The sequence below is a fragment of the Hippoglossus stenolepis genome, chromosome 6 (assembly GCF_022539355.2).
Source record: "Hippoglossus stenolepis isolate QCI-W04-F060 chromosome 6, HSTE1.2, whole genome shotgun sequence".
In the NCBI taxonomy this organism is placed as follows: Eukaryota; Metazoa; Chordata; class Actinopteri; order Pleuronectiformes; family Pleuronectidae; genus Hippoglossus; species Hippoglossus stenolepis.
The window spans coordinates 24,870,364-24,894,851 of NC_061488.1; the positions used below are offsets into that span (position 1 = coordinate 24,870,364).

The 24,488-nt window shown below is 43.8% G+C and overlaps 1 protein-coding gene across 6 annotated transcripts in view; it reads right to left on the reverse strand.

Annotated features, from left to right (window-relative positions):
- Window positions 1-24,488, reverse strand: part of myt1b (myelin transcription factor 1b) — a 38,914-nt gene that overhangs the window by 11,350 nt on the left and 3,076 nt on the right. For 5 of the 6 annotated variants that reach the window (XM_047340321.1, XM_047340319.1, XM_047340320.1 and 2 more), the window contains exons 2-12: window positions 21,761-21,867; window positions 15,701-15,755; window positions 13,978-14,008; window positions 12,800-12,862; window positions 11,185-11,600; window positions 8,959-10,146; window positions 7,134-7,268; window positions 6,124-6,214; window positions 5,765-5,881; window positions 3,093-3,307; window positions 2,314-2,501 (exon numbers count right to left, since the gene is read on the reverse strand). In XM_047340321.1, coding sequence (XP_047196277.1) covers window positions 2,314-2,501; window positions 3,093-3,307; window positions 5,765-5,881; window positions 6,124-6,214; window positions 7,134-7,268; window positions 8,959-10,146; window positions 11,185-11,600; window positions 12,800-12,862; window positions 13,978-14,008; window positions 15,701-15,755; window positions 21,761-21,763 — 2,502 coding nt within the window. In that variant the 5' untranslated portion in view covers window positions 21,764-21,867. The remainder of the gene's footprint in view (window positions 1-2,313; window positions 2,502-3,092; window positions 3,308-5,764; window positions 5,882-6,123; window positions 6,215-7,133; window positions 7,269-8,958; window positions 10,147-11,184; window positions 11,601-12,799; window positions 12,863-13,977; window positions 14,009-15,700; window positions 15,756-21,760; window positions 21,868-24,488) is intronic. The other variant, XM_047340318.1, reaches the window with a different exon arrangement.

The window sequence follows — 24,488 nt, forward strand, 5'->3', positions numbered from 1 at the left end:
ACAGCACAAGTCTCAACCCACCGAGACCTCCATTTTACCCTTGTTGTTACTAACAGGAGCTTGCTGACTAAGGTGATATTCATACACAAAATAGTAACTCACTTTCCTCTGGGGGACTTCAGTGTGTTTGAGAAGGAGCCTCGTATACACTGTGTATCATTAATTAATTATTAATAAATTGAATCCCCCTCTCCAGCAAATCATGTTGTGGTGCTACACATGCAGTAACATACTCACATTTTTTATTTTTCTGAATCATAATGTCATCTAACCCACAGGTGCACTCAGGCATGGATTTAGATACAGATGAAACTAAACTTTCACATGATGAAATGATTGATTTCTTTCTATTTCCACCCACCCACATTCACCTGCTTGTAAAACTGCCCCCAAGCTTGTATCCAAACATGCACTGGCACAGTCATGCACCAGTTTGAGTGCAACACGTTCGAGCGCAGCACCACCTTCGCTGCTTAAGCATGTCATTAATGATAACTAATGTACTCCAGTAAAACTTTGCCAACAGCACCAACACCATGGTTCATCTCTCCATGGTCTATCATAGTGCTGGCAGATTAACACACACAGAGGGGGTATGATGAGCCATGTTTTCAGCATTCATCTAAAATGGCGCTCGTACAGGCTGGTCAAGGGCCAGAAAAATCAAAGGTTTAGAAGGAGGAGGAGAGAACATGGGAACAGTTCCCAGAAACGTCCCTGGTTGATGAGCTCAGTGTTCCAATGTTTCAATATTGGATTTAAACTGGCTCCGATTCTGATTCCAGATCAGTCGCCGGTTACTCTATGTTGTAACACTGTGCTGCTAAGGCCTGCTCTTGGATCAGTGCCTCACTGAATAACACCTTACACTGCTGTGCTGCCAGCGACATTAATCTTCACTTTTTATCTTCCTAAAACCATGTCAGGAAATCGAAAAAGGATGAAGCAGTCACTTTCTCTCCTCTGTGAGGGAAAAAGGCTTTTAAAAATCACAATATGGGGGAAAGTGGTGCTCCAATTACACCTCCTGTGCACAGAGAGGGGAGAGAGGGAGTGAATGATAGAGTGATAGAGGGGTATAGACAGAGAGGCAGAGGGAAGCAGTGATACTTGCATAGGGAGAAGGACAAGAAGATAAAAGAAAGTATAAAGAGATGTGAACAGAAAATGAAAAAAAGAGTGGTGGGGTGGAGAAGGAGAGTGAGAGATCTGTCCGGCAGATAATGAAAAAAGGCTACCTGGTGGAGAAGTAATCCAGGGAACTGGCAGCCAGCCAAATTCAATAACAACATGAAAAGTGTGTGGGATGGAGGGATGAAAGGATGAAAGGATGAAAGAGAACGGGAGAGGTGATGCAACTGCATCTCAACACCATCCTGTTGCTGTAAGCCAATGCCTCCTGATGATATATTCATGCAGAGCTGATGGGGAGGGAGAAAAAGAAGAGGAGAGGAGAGTAGAGCTCTCCCCTCTCATCTCACCAGCTGTGGCCTGCAATGTTTCAATCTGCACTACAATCAGCTAATAATCTCTTCCTCTGAGTGCTATGAAGAGTAGAACAGGGTAACACTTTACAAAAACAAATCATCCATATATAACTGATGGAAATCGTCTGCAAGGAGATTTTTGATAGGTGATGATGGATTTATTTCATGGTCTTCAATTCTTCAGTTACAATCAGTAATCTACCTACTAATTCCACAAACGTCTCACTGCCTGTTTGTATGTGCGACTGCAAATCTCAAAAAACATTTATCTAATTGGCTTCACACTTCGTGCATGTGTATTGTTAAGAGTCCGAGGAAGTGCAGTGTCTCAGCTGCTGATCTCCGCCAAAGCAACAACATTCATAGAATCACTTCCTCTTTAGCAATTTGTCTACAAAGTAAAAGCACAGTGTTTTGTTGATACAATACTTTATATGAAGCAGAATAACAGAGCTTTTGTTTTAAAAAGCTGTGAACTCAAAGATTGTGTCAATTGAAAAAATAACACTGCTTGAGTAAATCATTCAAACCTATATATAAACACAGGAACAGCTAATTCTGATTAATTTTCTGAAAAACATTGATTATAAAATCTTCATTGCAGATAAACCAGGTAGGATTAATGCAAAATGTTTTAACTTCACTCGGCACCATAGACACCATGTTTATAAAAGGCTCAGCACACAAACAATAAAAAGTGTCAGTATATTGTAGAACTGTTTGAGCAGGACTCACTAATGACAAGGAATAATTCTGAAGTAGCTCTGGAGGTTTAACACAGGACAAGAGAACAGAATATTTAGAAGAATAAGTGCAGTCTGGTAACCTTGTTTTGGGGTTTGGTACTGAGGTTCTCGGGTTTCTCCCAGCAGCGTGTGGACAGATTGAGGATGGCAGTGGCAGCCATGTGAGCAGCCTCAGCATCATGGGAGTAGTCGTAGGCCAAGCTGGAGCTCTTTCCGTAACCGTGGAGACTGAGACTGGGCGATGGGGACTTGGGGAATGAGGGCTTAGCTACAGTGGGACAGAAAGTTCATTTTAGATCAGAGGATAGGATAATAATATATAAATACAAGAAAGTTAAGTATATATCCTTGAAAAATAGTGATTGCTGGTAGCACAACCATACAAACTTAATATAGTTTAAGTAATTGCTACGAACTTACTAGTTATATATAATTTACCCTTATCGAGCCTACTGCTCTTGAATTATTTCAAGTTTGCATTAAAAGAAAGAAAAACAAGCAGCCAGACTCTGAAGATAACTCAAGCGCCAGCACCTATAAAGTTCAGCAATTAGGTTGATTTAAAAGAAAGTCACTGCGCCAGCCAAGAAACAGTCCAGCAACATAGAAGAGTTAGCTGTTCCCTCAAATAACTGTTCCACCTTTTGTGCTAAGCTACCTGTCTGCTGATTGTATTTTCATATTTAGCATACAGACATGAGAGTGATGTTTATCTTGTAATACAACACCCAGAAGGATGTTATATTTTTCTTATCTATATCTTATATTATAGAACAATATTTCCCAAAATGTCAATCTATCCTCAGTCAGTCGCATCCCAACCAGAACCCCACAAAAGAAACCAATGTTCCTCTCTTACTTTTGAAGGCTTTGGGTGAGGTTTCGCTGGTGGGCATCTTTGGAGCAAGCAAGCGCTTCCCGAACACTTGTGCGTCGAAGCTTGCATAATCGAAGGTTACCTTGGAGTACTTCTCCAGCTCCTTGGCCAGGTTAGCGCGAGGCGTGGCAGGTGCCATGTTGGGCCTGTAGTTGCCGTACTGTGGAACCTCCAGCTGCTTCACAAAGCACATGGGCCTGTGAGGGGAGAGAAGGAGAGAACGTCATGGTGGTGTTGAAAAAAAAAAGAAAAAAAAAGCATGGCCAGGGAATTAAAGACAAACTAAGGCAGAAAGTGGAATAGAAAGGAATAAAATGGAATAGTCGATGAGAGATGGGAAATAAAAGAGGATTGATGCAATAAAGAGTCACACAATCGAAACAAAAAACAGAGAGGAGAAGAAGAGAACAAGAGAGTGAGGGAGGGAGGTAGAGTAACACAGAGAGAGTAAAGATAGAGGCAACGGTGTACTTAGCAGGAGTGCAGCGGGATTAAAAGCTCTCTTATCAGCAGAGGGCACATTTGCATGTTGTACAGCATGGAATTTATGAGCTCTAAGCCCTCTCGTTTTCCTGGAGAGCCTGGTCTTTTGTCAGACCTGTTGGCGTAAATCCACTGATAGACCAGGGAGAGACGGAAGGGCAGGGGAAGAAGGCGAGAAGGCGAGAAGGCAGAGAGAAGAGTGGAGAAAAAAGAGGGAATGCAAGGGGAGTGGTGGAAGAGCTAGAGAGGGGGTCAGGGTCAGGGTCGATATCAGGGTTGGCGTGGGGGCTAGAGACCCCACGCCAACCCTGATATCGACCCCCCCCTAATATCAGAGACGTCCATCCTCTTTGGCCCTCTGCATCCTGTACCACTGAAGCCCATAACACAGTCTCTGGTCTCAGCCATACGCTCATTAATAAGCTACATGACCCGGCCTGTAGTCACACTGCTGTGGGGGTGGCCTCCACACGCTGCAGCACCAATAATACATGCTCACAACAGAGCCGCTCTGAAGGAGGCTTTTAAAGGAACGAACAAAACTTTCTACCACTGATCACAGGGGCCTTTTTATTAATTCAACATGAATTCCATTAGAACATGGATTGAGAGAGGAATTCCTCAGTCCCATACATGACAGACAACCAAGTTCATATTAATAACAATGTGAGGAGGAAAAAACAAAACAAGCCTTATTATGTTTTAATCCTCAATGCTTTGTCTGACCACTGATGAGGTTTTCCTCAAGGAAAGCAATTATTTTTCCTATCCCCGCAATGCCCCTATAACTTGCATAATTAGCTTATCGGCTGCATTACTAATTAAAATACCAATGACGAAGAGTGCCGACTTAGCATAATACCAGCGTCTGGTTTGTGTTAATTATCATTCTTTTGGCTGTGATCACGGTGCCTGGCCTGTTGGGGAGATGAATGGAGATAAAGAGATCTCAGTGTTTGAGGTGACAGTAATGATTAGACCGACAGACTGGATGCTTCAAGCCAGTCTCGTTATATTGAAGCCATTCACGGGCCAGCACCACCTGGTCATGAGGTGCACAGTAACCACGGTTAGGATTGTCTCTGTGGTTTCCATCTGTAGTAAAGTGGCCGTCCTTGAAGAGGACTCAGCTGTGTGGGGCTCGGATTGGAAGGGACAGCTTTAATGTAGGTGAAAGGTTCACCTGTTCCTTTTAGTCCCGGTCATTTAATATTGAAGCTGTGGAGCCCCGCAACTAAAGGGTTATCATATGAGTCAAAAGCATCAATACGTCCATTATTCATATTAGTGGTTAGATAATATAAATGCAGTGTAAAAGGTAATGTATTTTTTACTTATAAACTCCGACTAATCAGTTGGTTCAAAAAGCTTCTTACATGTCCTTTACATCCAATATAATTATTTTCCTTTGTTGGTTTTGGCAAACATTTAATGATTTATTTATTCACTATCCCCAGTTCCCTCATATCAGTTAATGCAGCACTAACACCGACAATGTTGGTTGTTTGCTGACACAGAAACAGTTTCCACTCCAGCAAAGTGTTCCAGCAACTGACACAGCAGCTAATGGAGGAAAAACCCTATATGGGGTTGGCTAATAGCTAATTAGCATATAAGGGTAGTCTATTTGGGTGCAGCACGGTGGAGCTGTGCACTGTTGCCTCACAGCAAGAAGGCTCCCGGATTAAATCCCGGTTCGGCCTGGGTCTTTCTTTGTGCTGTTTATATGTTCTCCTCATGTCTGTGCTGCTTTTCTCTGGCTTCCTTCCACATTCCAAACACATGCAGATTGGGGTTTAGGTTCATTGGAGACTCTAAATTGAAGAGTGTGTGAATGTGAGAGGGAATGGTTGTTTGTCTCTCTATGTCAACCCTGTGATACGCTGGTGCCCTGTCCAGGTTGTACCCCGCCTCTTGCACAATGTCAGCGGAGAGTGCATCCAGCTCCTCCCATGACCATCAAAGGATAAGGCATATAGATAACGGATGGATGGATAGATAAATGGTTGTCTATTTGAGGTAAAGGACATTTTAAATATGTATATATATAATAAAAGCCTTACATTTATTTTAACATAATGACAACTACATTTTTGACCCATAAGATAACCTCAGGACTCCATGCTTGTCAAGTGCTGAAGTCATGTTTGGATCCTTCTCTGATCACCCACCTTAACACTCTGTCATTGGGACTTCCTTTCAGGTGCTCGCTGCCTGGCGGAGAGAGAGGCAGCTTATCGTGGCTCTTTGACAGCTTCTCTGCAGCAGCGATGGGGCATCCGGAAAGACTGGTGGGAAGGAGGAGGATAAATAAAGATGAATATTAAAAGGGGAGCATGTTGCTGACTACGTAATTCTGCATCACACTGATGTCCACTGACACATCCGCTGTCCTGCATACGTGTGTGTATCGTATGAGCTTTCAAATACACAAAGGGGGAATACACATCCTGCGCACAACGCTCACATTTGCAGGAATACAGAGTCAAACACAAATGCAGATCTACACCACAGTGTGATGTGTGAATACCTGCGGTGTGTGTTACGGTTGCTGTTAACATGGCCTTGACCGGTGCAACCAGGAGTTGGACACTTCAGCACATTTTCATGCATCGCCAGAACTGAGAAGAAGACAAAGTACACACAACAACACGGTGAGAGAAAATTCACAATGTTTGACTTTCCACCAAAACTACAAAATTTCCTCCACACAGATGTGTCAAATCTTGTAGTGTCAACTGGGTTAATCGCGGTAAATTCTTAGTTGTAAGTCCATCGCTAATTGTCGGAGGAGGGTGAGACAACTGAGTATGGCAGAAGCTTTTATGTTTCTCACAAGTTCTTCTTCTGTTTTCAATGAAATAAAAATATAAATACAAATTATTTCCTGCCCCTAAAAATACAACAATTATTCTCTAATTGCTTTTGTAGATACCCTAAATACCAGCAGACCTATTAAGTGAATCTTAATGAGAAAATAGCAGAGAACTGGACTGCATTTGATTTGGAACTGTAGTCATGGTTACAGATGGATGACCTCTGATATGTATGTAGGAAGCATCTTTACAATCACATGGAGCTATAGGGCCGGGTGGTAATAGCATAGTACCACTGCAGATTCCTCTCTGCTTATTTTTAGTGAAACAAATCAGTCAACCAAATCCAACAATTGTGAAATTTCTTAGTAAGTCAATGTGTTTGAGCTGTCAACTTTTACATGTTTGAGTGTATCCTCTCTCGGCAGAATAGGTCCAACATGAGATTTTTACTGTAGCAGCTACTGCTCGTGCCCTGCAAGCACAAGCATGGTCTGAGTATCTGAGGCCAAGGCGACCTTGGTTCAGTAAGCCTGGATCAGAACACCAGCTCCTCAAAACCTCATGGAATCACGAGTAAACTGGCATTAAAGTACTTATGTGTCTAGCGCTACAGTGAGGAGAGGTAAGCAGTGGGTTTCCATCAATGTCAGACTGCCCTTTGTTGTCATTTCCCCTCTCTCTGTGCTTATTTTCATCTTCTAAGCAGCTGAAAAGGACTCACTCTCCGGGGGGATCCTGTCCTTGTGCGGACAGCCTGACAGGCTACGGTGGTGGGGGTAAAGGCCGGTCACATGACCCGTCCCATCACACCCCGGAGTGGGACACTTGATCTCCCTCTTCTCTGGCCTACTGCTCTCTGGAGGAAGGAGGATGAGAGGGTCGAGAGGAGAGGAGAGGAGAGGAGAGGAGAGGAGAGGAGAGGAAACGAGAGGGAAAACAGAGTGATAAGAGGGACAGAGAAAAAGAAGCAGAGATAAGAGGAGAGTGGAATGAGCAGTGGATAAGGAGGACAAAAGCAAATGGTTAATGGCATCAGACATTCGGCTTGGCTGAGCATGAAATCGAGACATATTTCAGACAACTGTACAAAGGCAACACCATCTGTATCTGCTCTTCATGTCTTATGTATCTCTGTAAATGCAAAAGGTGTTTTGTGCATTGGTCTAAACATGATGTGTGTGTGTGTTTCTGTATCTGCCTCACCACCAAATCTAGGACATATTGCAGCCTTTTTCAAGTTAAGAGAAAATCGAACTATTTGTCCCGTAAGGTTTGACCATTTCCACCCTCTTGCTACGCGAACCAGGTATTTTCAAGGATCACCTTCAGATTTCGAACAAAACAACAAATAACAAATCAGGAGGAAATGACACGGCTATAATTTACACCTAATTAAAAGGTACCTAGTCCTCCCTACTGCTATTGTTGGAGGTAGGCCAGCCGGTATCAGTGGCAGCGGAGAGAGGGAAAAGGAGCAAGAGGATGGTGTGATGCTCTATTGGCCTTCAAATTGAATGTTAACGAGACATGCTTTTCCTAATTAGTGCTGAGCAGAACAGGAACGTCACCACAGGAGGGAGCTGAGGCCAAGGAGAGGGCAACACTACCAGGCATGTAATCACACTACTGCTATACTGTGAGGAGCATGACAAGTGGGCAGAGTGCCAAGTGTGAAACACAAGGCCCGAACACATGCAGCATGTAAACAAACACTCCACTTCCGACTGTGGAACAACCTGCGCTCTTCCCTTTTCTCCCTTCCCTCCCTCTTGTTTTCTCGCTGTCATGTCATCCTCTTCCCTCTCTCGCTGCTGTCCCTCCTCAATCTCTGCTCAAGCACTTCCTCTCCGCTCTTCATGGAAGTCTATTCAGCTGGAACCACTTCATACCCACACAATTGAGAAGGGAGGATCTAAACGGGGCTCGGTGACTCATCGCTGTTTATTCGACACACTGCTCTGTGTTTATTTGTACACTCTGCCTTCAACATTAAGTTCAGCACATGACACCTTGTGCTGGTTTAAAGCAACACGTTCTCTACCCCCACTGCACATGTGACCACATTTAAGAACGGCACAGGTAGTTTTGCATGTTTACTCCTGCTGATTATAAATTGTGATTACTAATTGACATTTTCCAAACCTTATCATTTTGGCCAGATTTCTAAGAAGAAAATAAGGAGTCATTGCTTCCGTCATTATGGTACAAAAATGATTTTTCACTGTGGCAGTGTACACTTGGCTTGACTCACTCCATAGGAAACATTTTACAAATCAACAAATCAACAAGTTAACAAATTAACCTAAAGTGTACCTCGACAAAACCAGTCACATCAGTAAATTCCTTTACTGAAAGACACGACCGACTTTTCCTTTGTTGCTGTTGTGTTGTCTTATTTTGATTCTTCTACAACTCACACAGTACTTTGTGATGTGATGAAAAAGCACGCCCATGTGATGCCACTGTGGTTTTAAAAAATAAAGCAGACGTACTGTCTACGTCATGTCTCGTGCATGTGTTAGCATCTCTTGGTTTCTTCGTCCTACCTTTGCTGAAGTAGCTCTTGCGGATGACGTCCAGGTGCTTGGGCCTGTCATCCATGGTGAAGTATCTCTGGTGGTGTATATCTGGGGCACGGAGCAGCTCTCTGGGCCCAGCTGGTTTCACCTGCTCTGCCTTCAGTGCAATGGCTTGCTCCAGCAAGCCCAGGTTTCCTCGGGTCATGTCAAACATCTCAGACTCGTCTGTCACCGTGGAGCGCTGTGACAGGCTGTCTTCGTCATCACGTTCGTCATCCCCATCCATGTCATCGTAGTCTTTCTCCTCCGACTTATCTGATCCCACCTCAATAATGTCGGGAGAGGCTGAAGACGAGGCTTTGTGGATTTTATAGTTCTCAACTCTTGGGATTGGAAAGTAGTCCTCCAGTGGACTGGCCCTGTGGGAGCTGTAGCTTAAAGGAGGGCTGTCCTTATAGTTGTGAAGAGGGCTAGGTCTATGAGAGTTACATTTATCAAGTGGACTTGTCCTGTGTGAGCTGTAGTCCTCCAGTGGCCCGGCCCTGTGGTCTTCAGTCTCGATGTGTGTTCCCTGAGCTGCTGCGGTGCTGGTGATGGTGCGGATGGCAGTTGGCACATCAGAAATGGGCAGAACATGGTCCCTGTGGTCCTCTTCATCTCCCTCCTCATCCTCCTCTGGTACTGCTGAAGTGTCCTGCCTCTGCTGTGCTGGCACTGCCACCTCTTCCTCCTCTTCCTCCTCTTCCTCCTCATCTTCATCATTTATCTGTTCGTGGGGTACATCAGCAGTCTGATATTGGGGGTTTTCCTGGCTCACGTGGTTGCTCCTGTCTTCGCACTCTTCTTGCTCATCCTCCACCTCCTCCTCCAACTCCGTTCCCTTCACTTCAGCCGCCTCCTTCTGCAGAACAGATGACTCTTCCAACACTTGAACTCTATGTGCCGCCTCCTCCTCTTCCTCTTCCCCCTTATTCGTGCCCTCCTCCTGCTTGTCCTTTACTTCTTCACCCCACTCGGCTGCCACAGTGACATCCTGCTCCATCTCCATAGCAACAGCCTGCTGAATGGCCACAGTTGGAGCATTGTTGTCGGAAACTCCGCCAACGTCGAGGAGAGAGTTGTCCCCCTCTTTGGCGCTCTGAGAAGGTACCTGACACTCCTGGGGTGCAGGTGGCGCTGAGCTGAGCTCGGGCTCGATGATCACACACTCTTCCTCTGTGGAAACAAAGAGGAAGAGGTCAGTGAGTCATGCAGTGAGCTGAAGATGTTGTCAGCAATATCTTTATCATCACTGGCTTCTGCTCTGCCAAGTTATTCCCTATGAACTCGCAATTAAATAAAAACTGCTGCTGTGACAGTGTCTTTAGGTGCAACACAGCTTTGAGATGCAGAAAGAAGCTCATTGAGAGGAATGGCAACTCACCTCCTGCAATATTACTGATCTACTCAGAGAACTTGTTGTAACTTGTGGGTGTTTTTCTAACTCTGGTGGACAACACACACCACCCCCCAATGATCTCACTGATTTGCTTTGCCTTCACATCTTGCAAATCCTTGATATGTTATGTTATTGCACACTAAATGGTGTGTGGGGTTGTGGGACTTTCTCGCCCTGGGTAAAGTCTCTCAGGCAGTGCTAATTTGAACAAGAACATTTCACGTGCAAAAAGAATTAGGTTAGGTTGACGGAGAGAATCATCCCATGTTTTGTTGCTATTTCTTTGGGGGAGTTTTGTTAAGTTTACAAATACTAGTGCAGTGCCAATAAAGCTGGTAAACATAAGGCTATGTGCAGTTGACAGTTTAAACCGTGCAAAATCAATGGAGGGATGTCTATTTTCTTGACAACTGCTCATCAAAAAAAACTGTACTTCCTCAGCAACACACCCGCCAAGATTGAAGTGGTTGTCAGGTGAATATTGACAAACAGACGGAGATTCCCCTATTTAGTCAGATAATCATCATTACTCCATGACTTCCTAGAGGTGACATCTTTAAATATCTTGTCTTGTGTGAAAACCAAAACCAGGCCTATAAAACAGAGGTAAACACCAAATGTCTACATGTGAGAAGTGGGAACCAGTGACTGTAAATATATAAATTGAAATGATTGACTGATTAATTGACCACTTGTTTCAGCACTAACTGGCTTCATAGGAAAAGGTTGTAAATATAAGAGTATTGTTAGGTGTAGTTGTAGCAGACTTTTCCTCACATAGAGGAAAGATTGGTGTCACAGGGAGAAAAATCTACCTTCATCAGCTGCACTTGTGTTCTCCTCTTTCTGATATGTGTCTTCCTCTTTCCTCTTCCCGTCCTCCTCGTCCTGTAAACTCTGCATCTCCACCTCCTGTCCATTTGTCTGTCCGTCCTGCGTTAGGTCTTCCGTCATTGCCTCTATCTCCTCTACAACTGCCTCCCTGTCCTCCTGCTCATCCTCCTCCTGCTCGTCCTCCTCCTTGGTCTCTGCTGCTTTCTCACCATCCTTTTCTCCCTCACCCTCGGCCTCGCTGCTGGCGTCACTTTCCACACTGAAGCCCTCGTCCAGGGCCATCTTCAGGGGCTGGGACTTCCTCTTGGAAGCAGGCCGCTCTGTATCCTGCTCTTGCTCCTGATCTGCCTCTGCTTCCTCCAGACGGCGTTTTCTGGCTATGGGGCAACCCAGAACACTGATGGAGGGAAATGACGGGATGGAAAGAGGTAGGAAAGAACAGAAAGAACAGAATCAGGGTTGTGATCAGAAAACCACACACAGACACTAACACATCTAACTTCATGCACCTCATCATGTCCATGAGTGAGTTCATGCAGCATGATGGAGGGTGTGTGAGTGTGTTCCGACATGAAGAAGGAGGGAGCGGTTCTTTTAGCAGAGACTTTGAGTTGACACTTGTGGCCTAAGGGGGGCGCCATGCTGTTCACCCAGACATCACAACCAATCTCAGCCAATTGACTGGAACGTTTAATGAACAACTTGTATGGAGAGGCGGGCGGGCAAGGCAGTGGAGGGTGAAATCCAATAAACTCCCTCTTACTCTCACCTGGGAGATGCCGAGGGAGATTGAGGGACGATCTATAAACAAAGTGCATCTGAAATTGCCTCCTGACCGAAAACACATGTAAACAGATAGCTAATATCTGCCCCTCAATAAAGAGGAGTCACAAGTCAGTGAGCCGCCCCGAGTCCCGAAGCGTCTCCGAGGGCAAGTGACACAGACGAGGAATGGAGGAGGCAGAATGAAGCTGGAATTAATAACTTGGAGAATTCACATTTCACTTCTGTGCACCAAAAACTTTACTTCTTATATAGGTTCAGATTTAGAGGCTGTGGGAATTTTATGTCATCTGACATTAAGTGTCATGTGATTCTTACAAATCCTACGATTATAATTTTTCTTTTTGATCTGATTTTGGCGCTTTGGGTAAATTATGCAACCAACTTTGCCGTGTTATTAACAGAAGAGGAAAGAAGTTTTTTTTTAAATTAAGTTATGTTTGTTTTTTAGGCATCCTTCTAATCTTTTTAAATCCTTTCTCTTTCTTCTCCTTATTTGTAATGAATTGATTGCAGGAAAGTAAAAACTAGCTAGTTACCAGGGGTAATCGTCATTTCAGGTACAAAACGTGAACAATGGCCTTATTGCCATTCTAACTAGCTGCTTGTTGTAGCTTCAGACATGAAAGCAGTGTTGATCTTTAAATCTAACTCTCAGCAAATAAACATGTTTCCCAAAATATCCGACAATTGTTTTAAAGAACCGAAGTGAAATGTGAAATCTTCCACGAAGCAGATTGGGCAGAGAGCACGAGGAGGACAGAGAGACAGAGAAGAAGGACAGACAGAGGGTGGGTTTTCAATCTGCCCTACCTTCTGTGTCGTGAGTATCTCCCACTGATATGGCCAGAGCCATTGCATCCAAGGGTGGGGCAGCTGGATGAGATGGATGGAGGTTAGAGATATGTTTAAGACATGGTGCATTTTAGTTCCTATGCAGAAGCAGTGATAACCACAGGCAATAAAAGTCGTAAAATAAGATAAACAACAAAGCAAAGCAGAGCAAAGACATGCAAGCTGGGCATACTTGTCACACAAATGCACATGCAAAGAGATATGTATCCCCCCATCCTTCCAGCAGACACACAAATCGCATGACTGCTGGTGGCATCAAGCCGGAGAGAACATAATATTGTGTGTCGTTCATCAACCCTGGCCTATATCCTGTTACTATGAGGGATAAGGATCAGCCGAGACCTGCTGTAATTTCCCCTTCTCTGCTCTCCTCACCAGTCATCATCATCAGGTCTCTCTCCCTCCCTCTTTTCTCTCTCTCTCTGTCTCCCCTCTGATTCAGGTTGCTATGACCCCTCAGGACGGCTCATTTCAATTCTCATTAACTTCCCCCAGCAATTGCCCTTTATTACTCCAATTATCCTAATTATTAATTTCGCTTATTAAAAAATGCAGCATTTGCATTTTAAATGAGATGCTCTCTGGCCTCCCTATACTGCTTTTTTTCTTTATCCAGAAACTGAAAGGGCTTTTTTCGGAGTGCTGAGCACAGATCAATGCTTAAAGGTGAAGTGTGTCAAAATGAGAGAGGATGAAAAAAAATAATTTAGAAGGAGGCAGAAGAGAGAGGACAATGGGGTTCATGACCGGTGAGGCCCTGAAAGCCGCCGCCTGACTGGGAAAGAGAGAGGATCAGGTGGAGGGAAAAGAGGAACTAAATAATCGCCCTTCACCATCTTCTCTCCTCGTGCTGTATTCTTCGATCGGATTGCAAAAAGATCATACACCCTTTTGATTGCGTCTGCTGTATGTGCTCATAGCAGGAAATAGCGAAGGGCTGTGAGAAATCAATACCAGCCTGTTGGAGGCAATGACCACGAGCTGAGAAGTGCTGATGATGATAAATAAAAAATAAAAATATACAGCATATCTAAAGAAGTAGTGATAGTGAGTCTACAAGTGCCGGGGGGACTCTGTGGTGCACATAAAGGACGTTTATGAAAGGGGTTTGCACAAAGATGAAGGTGTTTCCTTACCTCAGCTCTTGTCCAACGAGTTCAATAGGAACTGAGAGAAATGGGGAGAGAGAGAGAGAGAGGGGGGGAGGAGAAGAAAGACACAGGGGGGGAGAACAAAGGTGAGCGACTGCTAAGAAAGCTGCGCTGCTAAAAGAAACTCAGATCAATAAATCACAAATGCATACAAATCCCATGAGGCTTCCTGACTGCATGATCAGGAGGAAGAAAAAAACCCTGCACACTCCTGAGCTCACATACAAACACACACATATCTAAATGCAAACATACACACATTCAAACGCCTGTTCACAAAGGCAAGCACAAAACAAACAGTATAAGAGCTGGCCTGCGCAAACATACTGTATGAATAACACACAAACACACACAGGCTACCACAAAAACATGCACGCAGAAGAGAAAACCTAAATCAGCCAAATTGCATAGTGCTGTTCAGAAAAAGTGACAATTATATGCAGACTCCAGCAATAAAACATGATTAATTGTTGCACTTTAGTTATCATAATTGGGAAAATGAAATTAAAAGGAAAACTGCCTTCATCAGTAGAAAACAGCACTTCTTTCAGGAACAACTTACTGTAATTGCCTTCAAAACATAAATCAAGCACAGCTCACAAACAATACAGCCGCACACACACACACTCCTCTCTGAGCTGACTGGAGGCATCGATTGGGAGTTGAGCAATAGAATGAGTTTGGAGAAATATCCTATTTTCATTTGGAGCAAACGAGAAAACAATACGATCCTGGAGAATTCAGTTTGGGCTCCGATACCACATGCATTAATCACACGTCAGAAGGACCCTGGGTATCAAGATACACAAAGTATACAGAGATTACAAACACACCACACACACAAACACACACACACACACACTGTTTGTGTGGGTGCAGAATCTCAGTTTCTCAGTCTTTCATCATGCAGTTGGAATGACTGGACGTCTTTCTGAACGCCCTGTGAACTGTAGCTCTGCTGTCTTGCTTCTAAACATCAAACACACACACACACACACACACACACACACACGCACACAAACCTGAACACATAAAAACACAAAAAGAAAACCCCATAAATCAATAGGTACAGTAGGCCTATATACACTATATACACTAACCAAATAATGAAGATTTTCAAAAACAGAAAAACAATGAATAATATTATCAGTATAATATATTATTCATTGTAAAATCTGTAAATTTGTTTGTAAAAGTATCTTGTTCGTTCATATTGCATGATTTTAGGAGGTCTAGATGTAAATAAAGTTGGTTTGAATTGAGAGAGAGATATTGATATGAATCTATAACGTTGTCTCGCTCATTTTTCATGCACGTTTACATTGGTCCCTAACTTGCAGGCTTGGGTATGCGGTGCAGAGGTAGCGCAAGTCTGATGAAAACTGATGAAACAGTGTTCAGGATGAACATCGTAGAAAGTTACAACTATCTACATCTCCATGTTTTTAGCTTAAGGCCTGAATCTGAACCATGGAGTGGGGCGTGTAGTGGTTAGCACCATTGGCTCAAAGTAAGAATGTTCTGGGTTTGCACCTGCATGTCCACCTGTGTGGCGTTTGCATGTTCCACCTGTGCATGTGTGGGTTTTCCTATGGTTGTTGTTATGTCAGCTCTGTGATAGGCTGGATGTCCCCCCTGTGAACAGCTACAAGGAGGAACCTTTAAATGACAGAGCCTGAAGTGATGGAGAGTAGTGACAAACACTCACCTCTGATTCCCTTGGACCGAGTGCGAGTCCGCTTGTCATCACCCTCGATACTCATCTGAGATGGAGAGAAGAGAGAAAAAGAGGGAGCACAAGAGGAGGAGAGAGTGAAGAGAGTAGTGTGGAGGAGAGAAGAGAGAAAAGAAACCATCAGTGCTGTCACTATATTCCCTCACATTTAATCGTCCTTTTCTTCCTCTGCTTCGAAACAAAAAACCCTCACTCAACACGTACCAATCAAAATACAAGAAAGGCAACACTGACACAAAGACACAATCATATCTTTAATTCCTCACCCCTCACCCGTTGCTTCCTGTCACCGCAGGAAAAAATTAAACACAGACGCGTATGCCCTGCTCACTTCATCACAATAAAGACAGAAATAAAAGCTGCATGGTACAGAAAGGGAAAACAAACCTTGTTGTTGAAGCTATACTTTCAGACACCCCCCCCCCACACACACACACACACACACACCCACCCTCACCCGACACACGTCCGATCACTCTCCCTGTAATTTCCTGCACCTGAGTGGTACACATGATTGTACGCTGTGCAGAGGCAAACGGCAGCGCTCACGCAGAGGCCATGGCCCCTGTAAGCAGCGGGAGTGACAATCATATGCTGAAAATAATAATAAAGCAAAAACACACAGTCCGCTAAAAAGCCACTGTAATAACCCTTTTACGGAGGAGTGTGTGTGTGTGTGTGTGCGTGCGGCAGGGTTAACACCTGCTCCTTTGTGGCTTAAAAGCCGAGCCAGGAGTAGGCAGCAAGCACGATAGCACACGCACACGCACACGCACACACACACACACACACACACACACACACACACACACTGGCCACACCTCCTCAGCACTACCTCTCCATGCTCAGTGCTGCTCTCAGTGCACTATAGAGCTATCAGATGCTTTTTAGACACAATGGAGCCATTAGCTTTGATTACTGGACTCAGGGTTTTTTATACTACAGGTCTCCCTTCTTTCTCTCTTTCTGACTCGCACTTCCTCCCTCCTGTGACCCCCCCTCCCACACACACACACATATTCCCCGCAAAACTCTCTTTATCCCCCCAGTTGCCTACACCACCTCCCCCTCCCCATGCATTGGCACTTAGCTGCTTTGTTGCTTCTGTATAGTCAAGTTGGCACCGCCACAGTGGGATTCAAACATGGGGTCCCTGTTTCTCTTCTTTTTATCCCTCTCTCTCACTCTCTCTCCTCTAATTGGCAGTGCCCCTTTCCTGCTAATAGACTACTCATGAAAAGAAGGAGAGAAAGAGGGATGAGAGGAAGATGAAGCACGCTGTTGTTGTTAAGGGCTTTACTTTTTTTTTTGCCCCGAGGAGGGTACGCTTCATTCATTAGCATCTAGTTTTTGGCCGGAGGTACAGGTGCAGGCCCGAGCCCCTCCCTTCCTGTGTGGGTCTCCACCGTCTTGGCCTGTCCTCTCTGTCTCTCACCACTCCGGCCTCCACTCTTTTGATCGAGCGCTGTTAATGTGGAGGTCGAGCAACAAGCAGCAGCTTTGTGCCCTGCCTGAAGGGAGCAGTTGACTCCTTCTGTGCTCCACTCACAGCGCTCAGTGTGGGAAGAGGAGCGGATGAGTGCGCAGTGAAGAGTTTCCAGTCAATGTGTGTGTGTTTGTGTATTCCCCTCCACACCGTCTGTTTCCTTACATTACAGTCTGCACTTGTTTCTGTGTATGCGTGAATGGAGCAGTGGTGGAATAAGTACTATAATTAAGTTAAATTTTGAGGTGCTTGTACTTCACTTGAGTTTTTGTGCTACCTTATACAAGTACAACACTACATCTATCACATAACAAAGCTCGTCATAAAAGATTATTTATTTTAAAGATTAAAGTAGCTCAATGATGTTGTCCTCGGTTGAAAAGCTGCTCAAAAATATTGTAGGAGAATCAATATGTTTATGTTAAGTACAGTTTTACTGTAGGGATACTTTTCAGTTGCTTGAGGGTATATGTGGAAATATTGTAAAATATAGCTCAACAAATAATAGCTTTAAACAAATAAAGCTGAAATTATAGTTTGAATAAAATCCATGTTGAGTCAGCTGTAACATCTGAGCACTGTGTGTTGAGAATGTATGAAAACTAATTAGCAAGCTTCCAGTGAAGTTGAAACCGTTAGCCATAAAGATTGATAAACAACTGTTGTACCTTAGTTGGTTACACCTAGTGAATAAACAATGTAATAGATAAGTGGTTCAAATAGCTAAAAGTTCAACATAGACAGTTAAAAGGATTAGGAAATTCTAATGGATAAACTGTTAAAACTGAAGGTTATGAATAAACCTTAAAATTAGCTCAAACTAATTGACAAATGGATGAAATAAATTGCTAAAAGTAACAGATTAACAATTAAAATGGCTCATGGATGAGTGAATAGGTGAAGTAGTTTGCTAAACGTCATGGATAAGTGGTTGAAAAACATTGCTAAAAGTAACCTAATAACTAAAATACCTAAAAGAAACCTAAATAGGTGAAGTATTTAGCTAAAACAACAGATACATGTTTAGAACAGCTAAAGGTAATGTGTGAAATACATGGTGGTGTTGACAGGGCTGTGTGGGAACATCTATCATCTGACATCCTATTTACATCTTGCAGATAATACCTCTGTACTTAAAATGTTTTATTGTTTTGTCCATGAAATGCCATAAAAAATGGTGGAAAATGTCCATCACATTTTCTAAAAGCAGTTGACATTCAAATTGCTTTTTTTATCTGACCAACAGTTCAACAGCCGGGTGTTTTATTTTAATGTACGACAAAGATGAGAATCAAACACCCCACCAGGGAATGTTGAAGATTGACTGTTATTCTGAACTGATTATCAAGATAGTGGCCGAAACATTTTCTGTTAATTTATGAAACAAAACGACAGATTTTTACTTCCACCACTACTGGAAAGATAGTGGCCTGGTTTGAAAAGAGTTAAGAGTGGATGCAAATGGCTGCAACATGACTAGAAAAGGGTCTTTTCATCTGCATCTCCTGTTCTGTACAAGCTCAAACCACTGCTGTGGCAAATTGTAGTTGCAAATCTGAATGTTGATGAATTTAAAACTGTCTTGTAAATCTGGTGAGAAGTAATGAAGGCGAAACGTTGATGAATCAAATGCTAAAGCAGGTGGAGGTATAGAAATTGTGGATGTACAAATATTTGACTGAATATGACTGGGAAGGGAAGGTAAACACGGGGGAGCGTGTGTTTAAGAATATGTGTGTGTGAGAGAAAGAAGTGTGTGCGTGTGTGCATTTGAATAAGACTAAAACACATGTTTCTCCTTCATGAAAATATGATATACTATTATGCTACTCCTGCACTTTTTCATCCTCCCTCCTTTGCCTCCTCTTTACATTGATAGTCATCAGATGAATCAAAACCTGGACTGAAAAGGGCCCCCATTGCTTTCATGTTTGTGTAACCATAGTTACGCACATTTAAATAGGTAAACACATCGGAGTTCTCTTCTCCCTGTCCTTTTTCTCAATTCCAGCTCATTACATTTTTATGAACACAAAGTCACAGCCAGTGATACAGGCAGGCAGGCATTTACCTGATTTCCATTATTTCTTTCAAATGGCTCTTTTTAAATGTATGTTCAAAACTTGTCCTTGTTGTTGTCTTTTAATTAGACTCCGGGAACGGTGCATGTAGGTGGGCCTACACATTACTAGAAAGAAATGTGTTGAGTTGTCTGTGTGTGTATGTGTCTATGCAAGAACCGCTATATGTGCACAGCAGAATGTGCATGTACTGTTTGTGTGTGTGTCTTGGGGTTTAACTAGTGTGAAATGTGGTGTGGAGAGCAGTAGATGAATGAGAAAAGGGAGGAGGAAGAGAAGGAGGAAGAGGAGGAGGGAGACGCAGTTCATCCCTACAGGCTGTGTTGTACATTATCAATTATGTCCTTCTTTGTGTGCAACGGTCGGTGCAGGAGGGCCTCGGCTCTGCTCTGCATTCTGACAGCTCTATGTAAATGGCTGGCTGGGGGCAATGACTTCAGAGAGAAGGTCACCCTTCGTCCCCTGGTGCACATAAATGACTCTTTTATTCATTTTCAGGTTTACAAGAGTAGATGAAGAAAGGAGGGGGTTAAGGTGGGGAGATGAGTTGGAGAGTAGTGCTCACGACCGGTGACGAAGACTGACATCTCCAAATATTACCTGCGGACAGCAGCTGCCAATTAAAGGCACGCTGCACATCTCCCTCGACAGGCGGACCACGCATGCACAGCCTCCATGTTGGATCACCGCACAGCGAGCCTTTCCTCAGTTTCACTTTAATAATTCACATGAGGCAGAGCGGAGTAGTGAGGAGGGCGGAGGGAGGAGGGAGGAGGGGAGGGGACGTGTTCCTCGCTTGATATGCAAAAAGACTGAGCGCGTGTGACCGCGTAATCGTGTCATCCGCGATGGGATTCCAGTGTTCATAACTAAACATCTTTTTAGCTCTTATCTTCAGTCCATTTCATTCATCTGCGTTTCGCTACAAGTCTAAAAAGATAATAAGAAGATTGTGTGGCAGGTATCATAAGTGTCAGGCCAAACAGACGGGAGCAGCTTCACATGATATAGTGTTTGAAACCAACGGCTCTCTCTCCTCAGCTCTGTCAGCAGCAGAAATCAAACCAAATCAATAAAAGTCATCTCTTCAGATGAACCCGAGCCATCGGGGGGGAAGCAAAACTACTTTTACTGGGCCCAGGGGAAAACAACCCCCCTGCCTCACCGCCCCCACTCATCTCTCTTTCAATCTCCCCTCAATCCCTCCATCTCTTTGTTGAGTGTCACACTCTCAGTTGTTACTTTATTGCAATGATTTGCTTATTATCTTCCATACATACATACTTATTGACTTTATTTGTTTATTGCCTGTTCTCGACTAAATTAGAGTAGATTGCTATTTTACTAAGTCTATCTTTAGTGTAACTTGTTCTAGTGTTGATAGCCATGAAGTAAGTTTTGGTGGGTTTGGCTGTTTCCATGTCCTTGTCACTTGCTCATGGCAGTCACTCTCAGTACATTGAAAAGATGCATCTCTGCTGATTTGATCTTACCAAGCAGGTTAATGCCCAAAAGATTTTCTAATTTCAAAGGTTCTTTTAAATTGATTATTTACGTCAGCATTTTTTACATCTGTTTCCAGAAAAGATTTAGAATTGGACATGAAAAGAATGTATGTGTATAATTAACCAGTTTTCTACTGCTAGCTTCTAACTCTTTCTCCCATTTCTCTTTTACTTTATTATCTATACTGGAGAGCTGTTGAAGTATTCTAAATATATTTCCATTAGCTTCATTTCTGTTCTGGATAAGATATTATGATATATAAAAGAAATAATGTTTTGCCCAGATTTTCAAGAGGTAACTCTCCATTGTGATTTCACATGAAAAAAAAGGACCAGATGTTTTCAGAATATATAAATAACCTTGAAAATGTGGCAATTTGGGTCAAAGGTTTTATAATGAAAGACGGAAAGGAGGAGAGACGGGTTTCAAATGGCAGAGCGTGTTAAAGGAGAGGGAAGTAGCTGGTGGAAGAGAGTGTTTTTTACTCTGCTGATAAGGAGGAATATCATGGACAAAAAAGTATGAGCAGCTCAAGGACATCCTTTTGAGTTTCTTTTTTTTCATTGTGTTTCAATGGAAAAAAAGGTCTTGTGAAGTGAAGTGAACTCAGCAGTGGGAATACGCTGAGCTGTGCCATGCTGAGCTTAACTAAACTGAACTAAGCTGAGGCAAAGGATGGGCTGGGCCAAGCGGGAGATTTGATGTGCTGTTTGATTCATGTTTTTCTGTCCAGCTTGGCCATCAACCAACCCCCCTTCTCCCCCCAATGCACACGCAGCTTGCCTCTTTTCTCCATCCTCCCCTCTCTCTGCCTCCACCCTCTTTCACTTTCCCCGCTGAGTTAGGGATTGGGGAAATGCCCAGGAAGCAGAATCAGGGAAGGGGGTGTAGGGGTGTGGTGAGTGGTAGTGAAGAGGGATGGGGTTGAGGGGGGATGGGCTGCAGGGCCTTGTCACTCACCATGATTGGTCGACGGCTCTGCAGTCTCTGGGAGGCCTGACAGCGGCTGCTGGTCCTCTCGCCTCGTGTCCACCGCTGGTTCACCAGCTCGCCCCGAAACTCATTTTCTATAGCACCAGAAAGAGAGGAAACAAGGAGGTGAGTCAACAAGGAAGGATGGGAGAAGAGGAAGGGGGAGAGGTGGGAGATTTTTGGATAAAGAAAGAAAAAGGGGGTCTGGGGGTAGTCATAAGAAATCATCAGCATCAGCACCAACGGATGGGGCAGTGGTTTGGATAAAGGATGGAAAGGGAGGGTGGGGTGCTACTTTGAGGAAGGACGGGGTACCCGAGCATACTGCAGACACTCCTTTATTAACTAAGAGTGTGTATGCTTTACACACACACACACACACACACACACACACACACACACACACACACACACACACACACACACACACACACACACACACACACACACACACACACACACACACACACACACACACAGAGGTATGGTTAAGTGCCCCAGCTGGGGTCCCTGTCAGTCTGCTATTAGAATCAATCAAATTTGCACATTTTTATCGAGCTTTTCAGGCTGCATATAAGCATGAGGGGGATGGGTGATGCGAGGGGAGAAGGGGTGAAGAATGGTCAGTAAATAATGAATCATGCATAAATCAAAGCTCTTTTTTTCTCCCCCTCTCTCTTGCCCCTATTTTTTCATCAGGATAATAGTGCTTCACTTCACCTCCCTGGTCGGCCAGAAGAAACACACTAAATCCATTACAAATCCCTTTCCCCGCTCTTCCTACTCTCAGAGATGCTGGCGATGGCGGAGTTGTCAAACAAACAGTGAGTGGAGGTGCACGTATATTTGTCCCGTCACTTTAGAGTTCAGGGAGAGTGCGGAGCATGTCACTATGAATGCCCAAGGCTGAACTTTTCAACTAGTGTAGCTTTCAGACACTTCAGCTGGCCCCATCTCGCTCTCTTTCTCTTCTCCACTCTGTTTCTGCGCACCGCCGAGCTGGTACAGTGAAACCTGATTCTTTGTCGGATATATATACACATCCATACCCTTTAGCTTTCACCTTTATGCTGTATGGATTGTGCGTCTTTGCAGCAGGCAGCAGAACGCTATGAAAGAGGAAGTGCCCTTGAGTTTATAGTGACTCCTCTTTTGTACGGGCTGCCTGTCCGTCCATCCTCAATAACATCTCAGAGAACATAACACTCAAACGGACCAAGGTTTAGTTGAATCCACTCTATTGAAAATGTAATACGAAGCAGCGATAATGATTCTCAATTCATACAGTGGAGATTCAAGGCAAAACATTCTAATTATCCGAATTTTGACTAAATGTGTGAGTGAACATTCTGAATTTAAAATGACTGCAGTGATGTATCTCTTTGAAATATCTTGCAATCAGTCTTGGTAGGTGGCAAAACATAAAACTCTTTTCACTTGAATCCCTGGCCTTTGTAGGGTGCAAGGTGCATCCGTCCATCTCATTTCCTCCCACCTATTATGTGCATCTTTTCAGTGGGAGCTGTTCTACCTGCACATGCTGTCCTGTGCGTGAACCCACAGAGCAGTCAACGTGCACACTAAAAGCAGTGCCAATCGGAGAGAGCAAACAGTCGGCGAGACAACAAAAGGCTGCGCGTCCGTTTCCGAGAGGGTCCCAGTGCAGACCAGCCCGTATCCTCGGTGCCCCCCTCACCCTCCCTCCTCCGTCAACCCCCGCGCCCATCCTTACTTCAGCCCAATACATGCAAACCTTGCCAGAGCCCTGCCAGCACTCTTTGCAAAATGCTTGTTTATCAACTTTCAACACCGCCCCCCCTGCAAAAAAAGTGATTACAGCAGCAGTACTGTTCGTCTGCATCTCTATCTCTATCTGTCTCTGTCTCAGCTAACTGTATCTCCATGCACACAAGCACGCAAACTCACTTTTTTCTTTATTTCTTTTTTTTAATCTCCAGTTTTATACTTTTCTTCCCTCTTTTAAAGTGAAGTGAAGTGAGTGTCCATCCTGTATTGTTAGTTTGGGAGACAGGGAGCTGAGGGCCCTTGCTAAATGCCAAATATATAACAGTGCTCTTTTAGGACATGCTGCCTCAGGGCCGGTGTCAGCGTCCCTGCTCACTTTGTTTAGTCCTGAGCCACTGTTCCTGCCACAGACAGAGGAAATGGATCTGGACATGTTGAACCTGCATGATATATCTGATTTCTGCGGTTTATAAAAGCAGTTAATTAATCACACAAAAGGTGCAGGAAAAAATGGACCTTTCTATACTTTCATCTGTTGTTTCATGTAAAATAAAAAAAGCTGAACACCTGCATCTTTCCTCTTGTGAAAACAAAACAACAAACTAATTTGAGCCATGTCTGCTCAGGATATGTGCTCTCTTATTCTTTGATCCGATGCTGCTCATTCCCACCTAAAAGACTCACAGCTCGTTATTTTGCAGTGAAAATTGGAGGAGTATGAGACAATTAGCCGTTCGCGAGGGAGGTTCGCCTAATCAGAAGCGAGGGAGGCCGGGGGGAGAAAGACGAATACAAAATGAATGGATTAAAACAGAATCATATTTCACTACCAGGATTTTGTGTTTTTTTATTATTATTTTTTTATAAAGTTTGCATTCCTGGGAGGCAAAGTTTAGAAACTCTTTATTGTTCTCTGCGATGAAAATAGTATCAGTCCAAAAATAAACACTTAGCCTTTAAAACTGATACA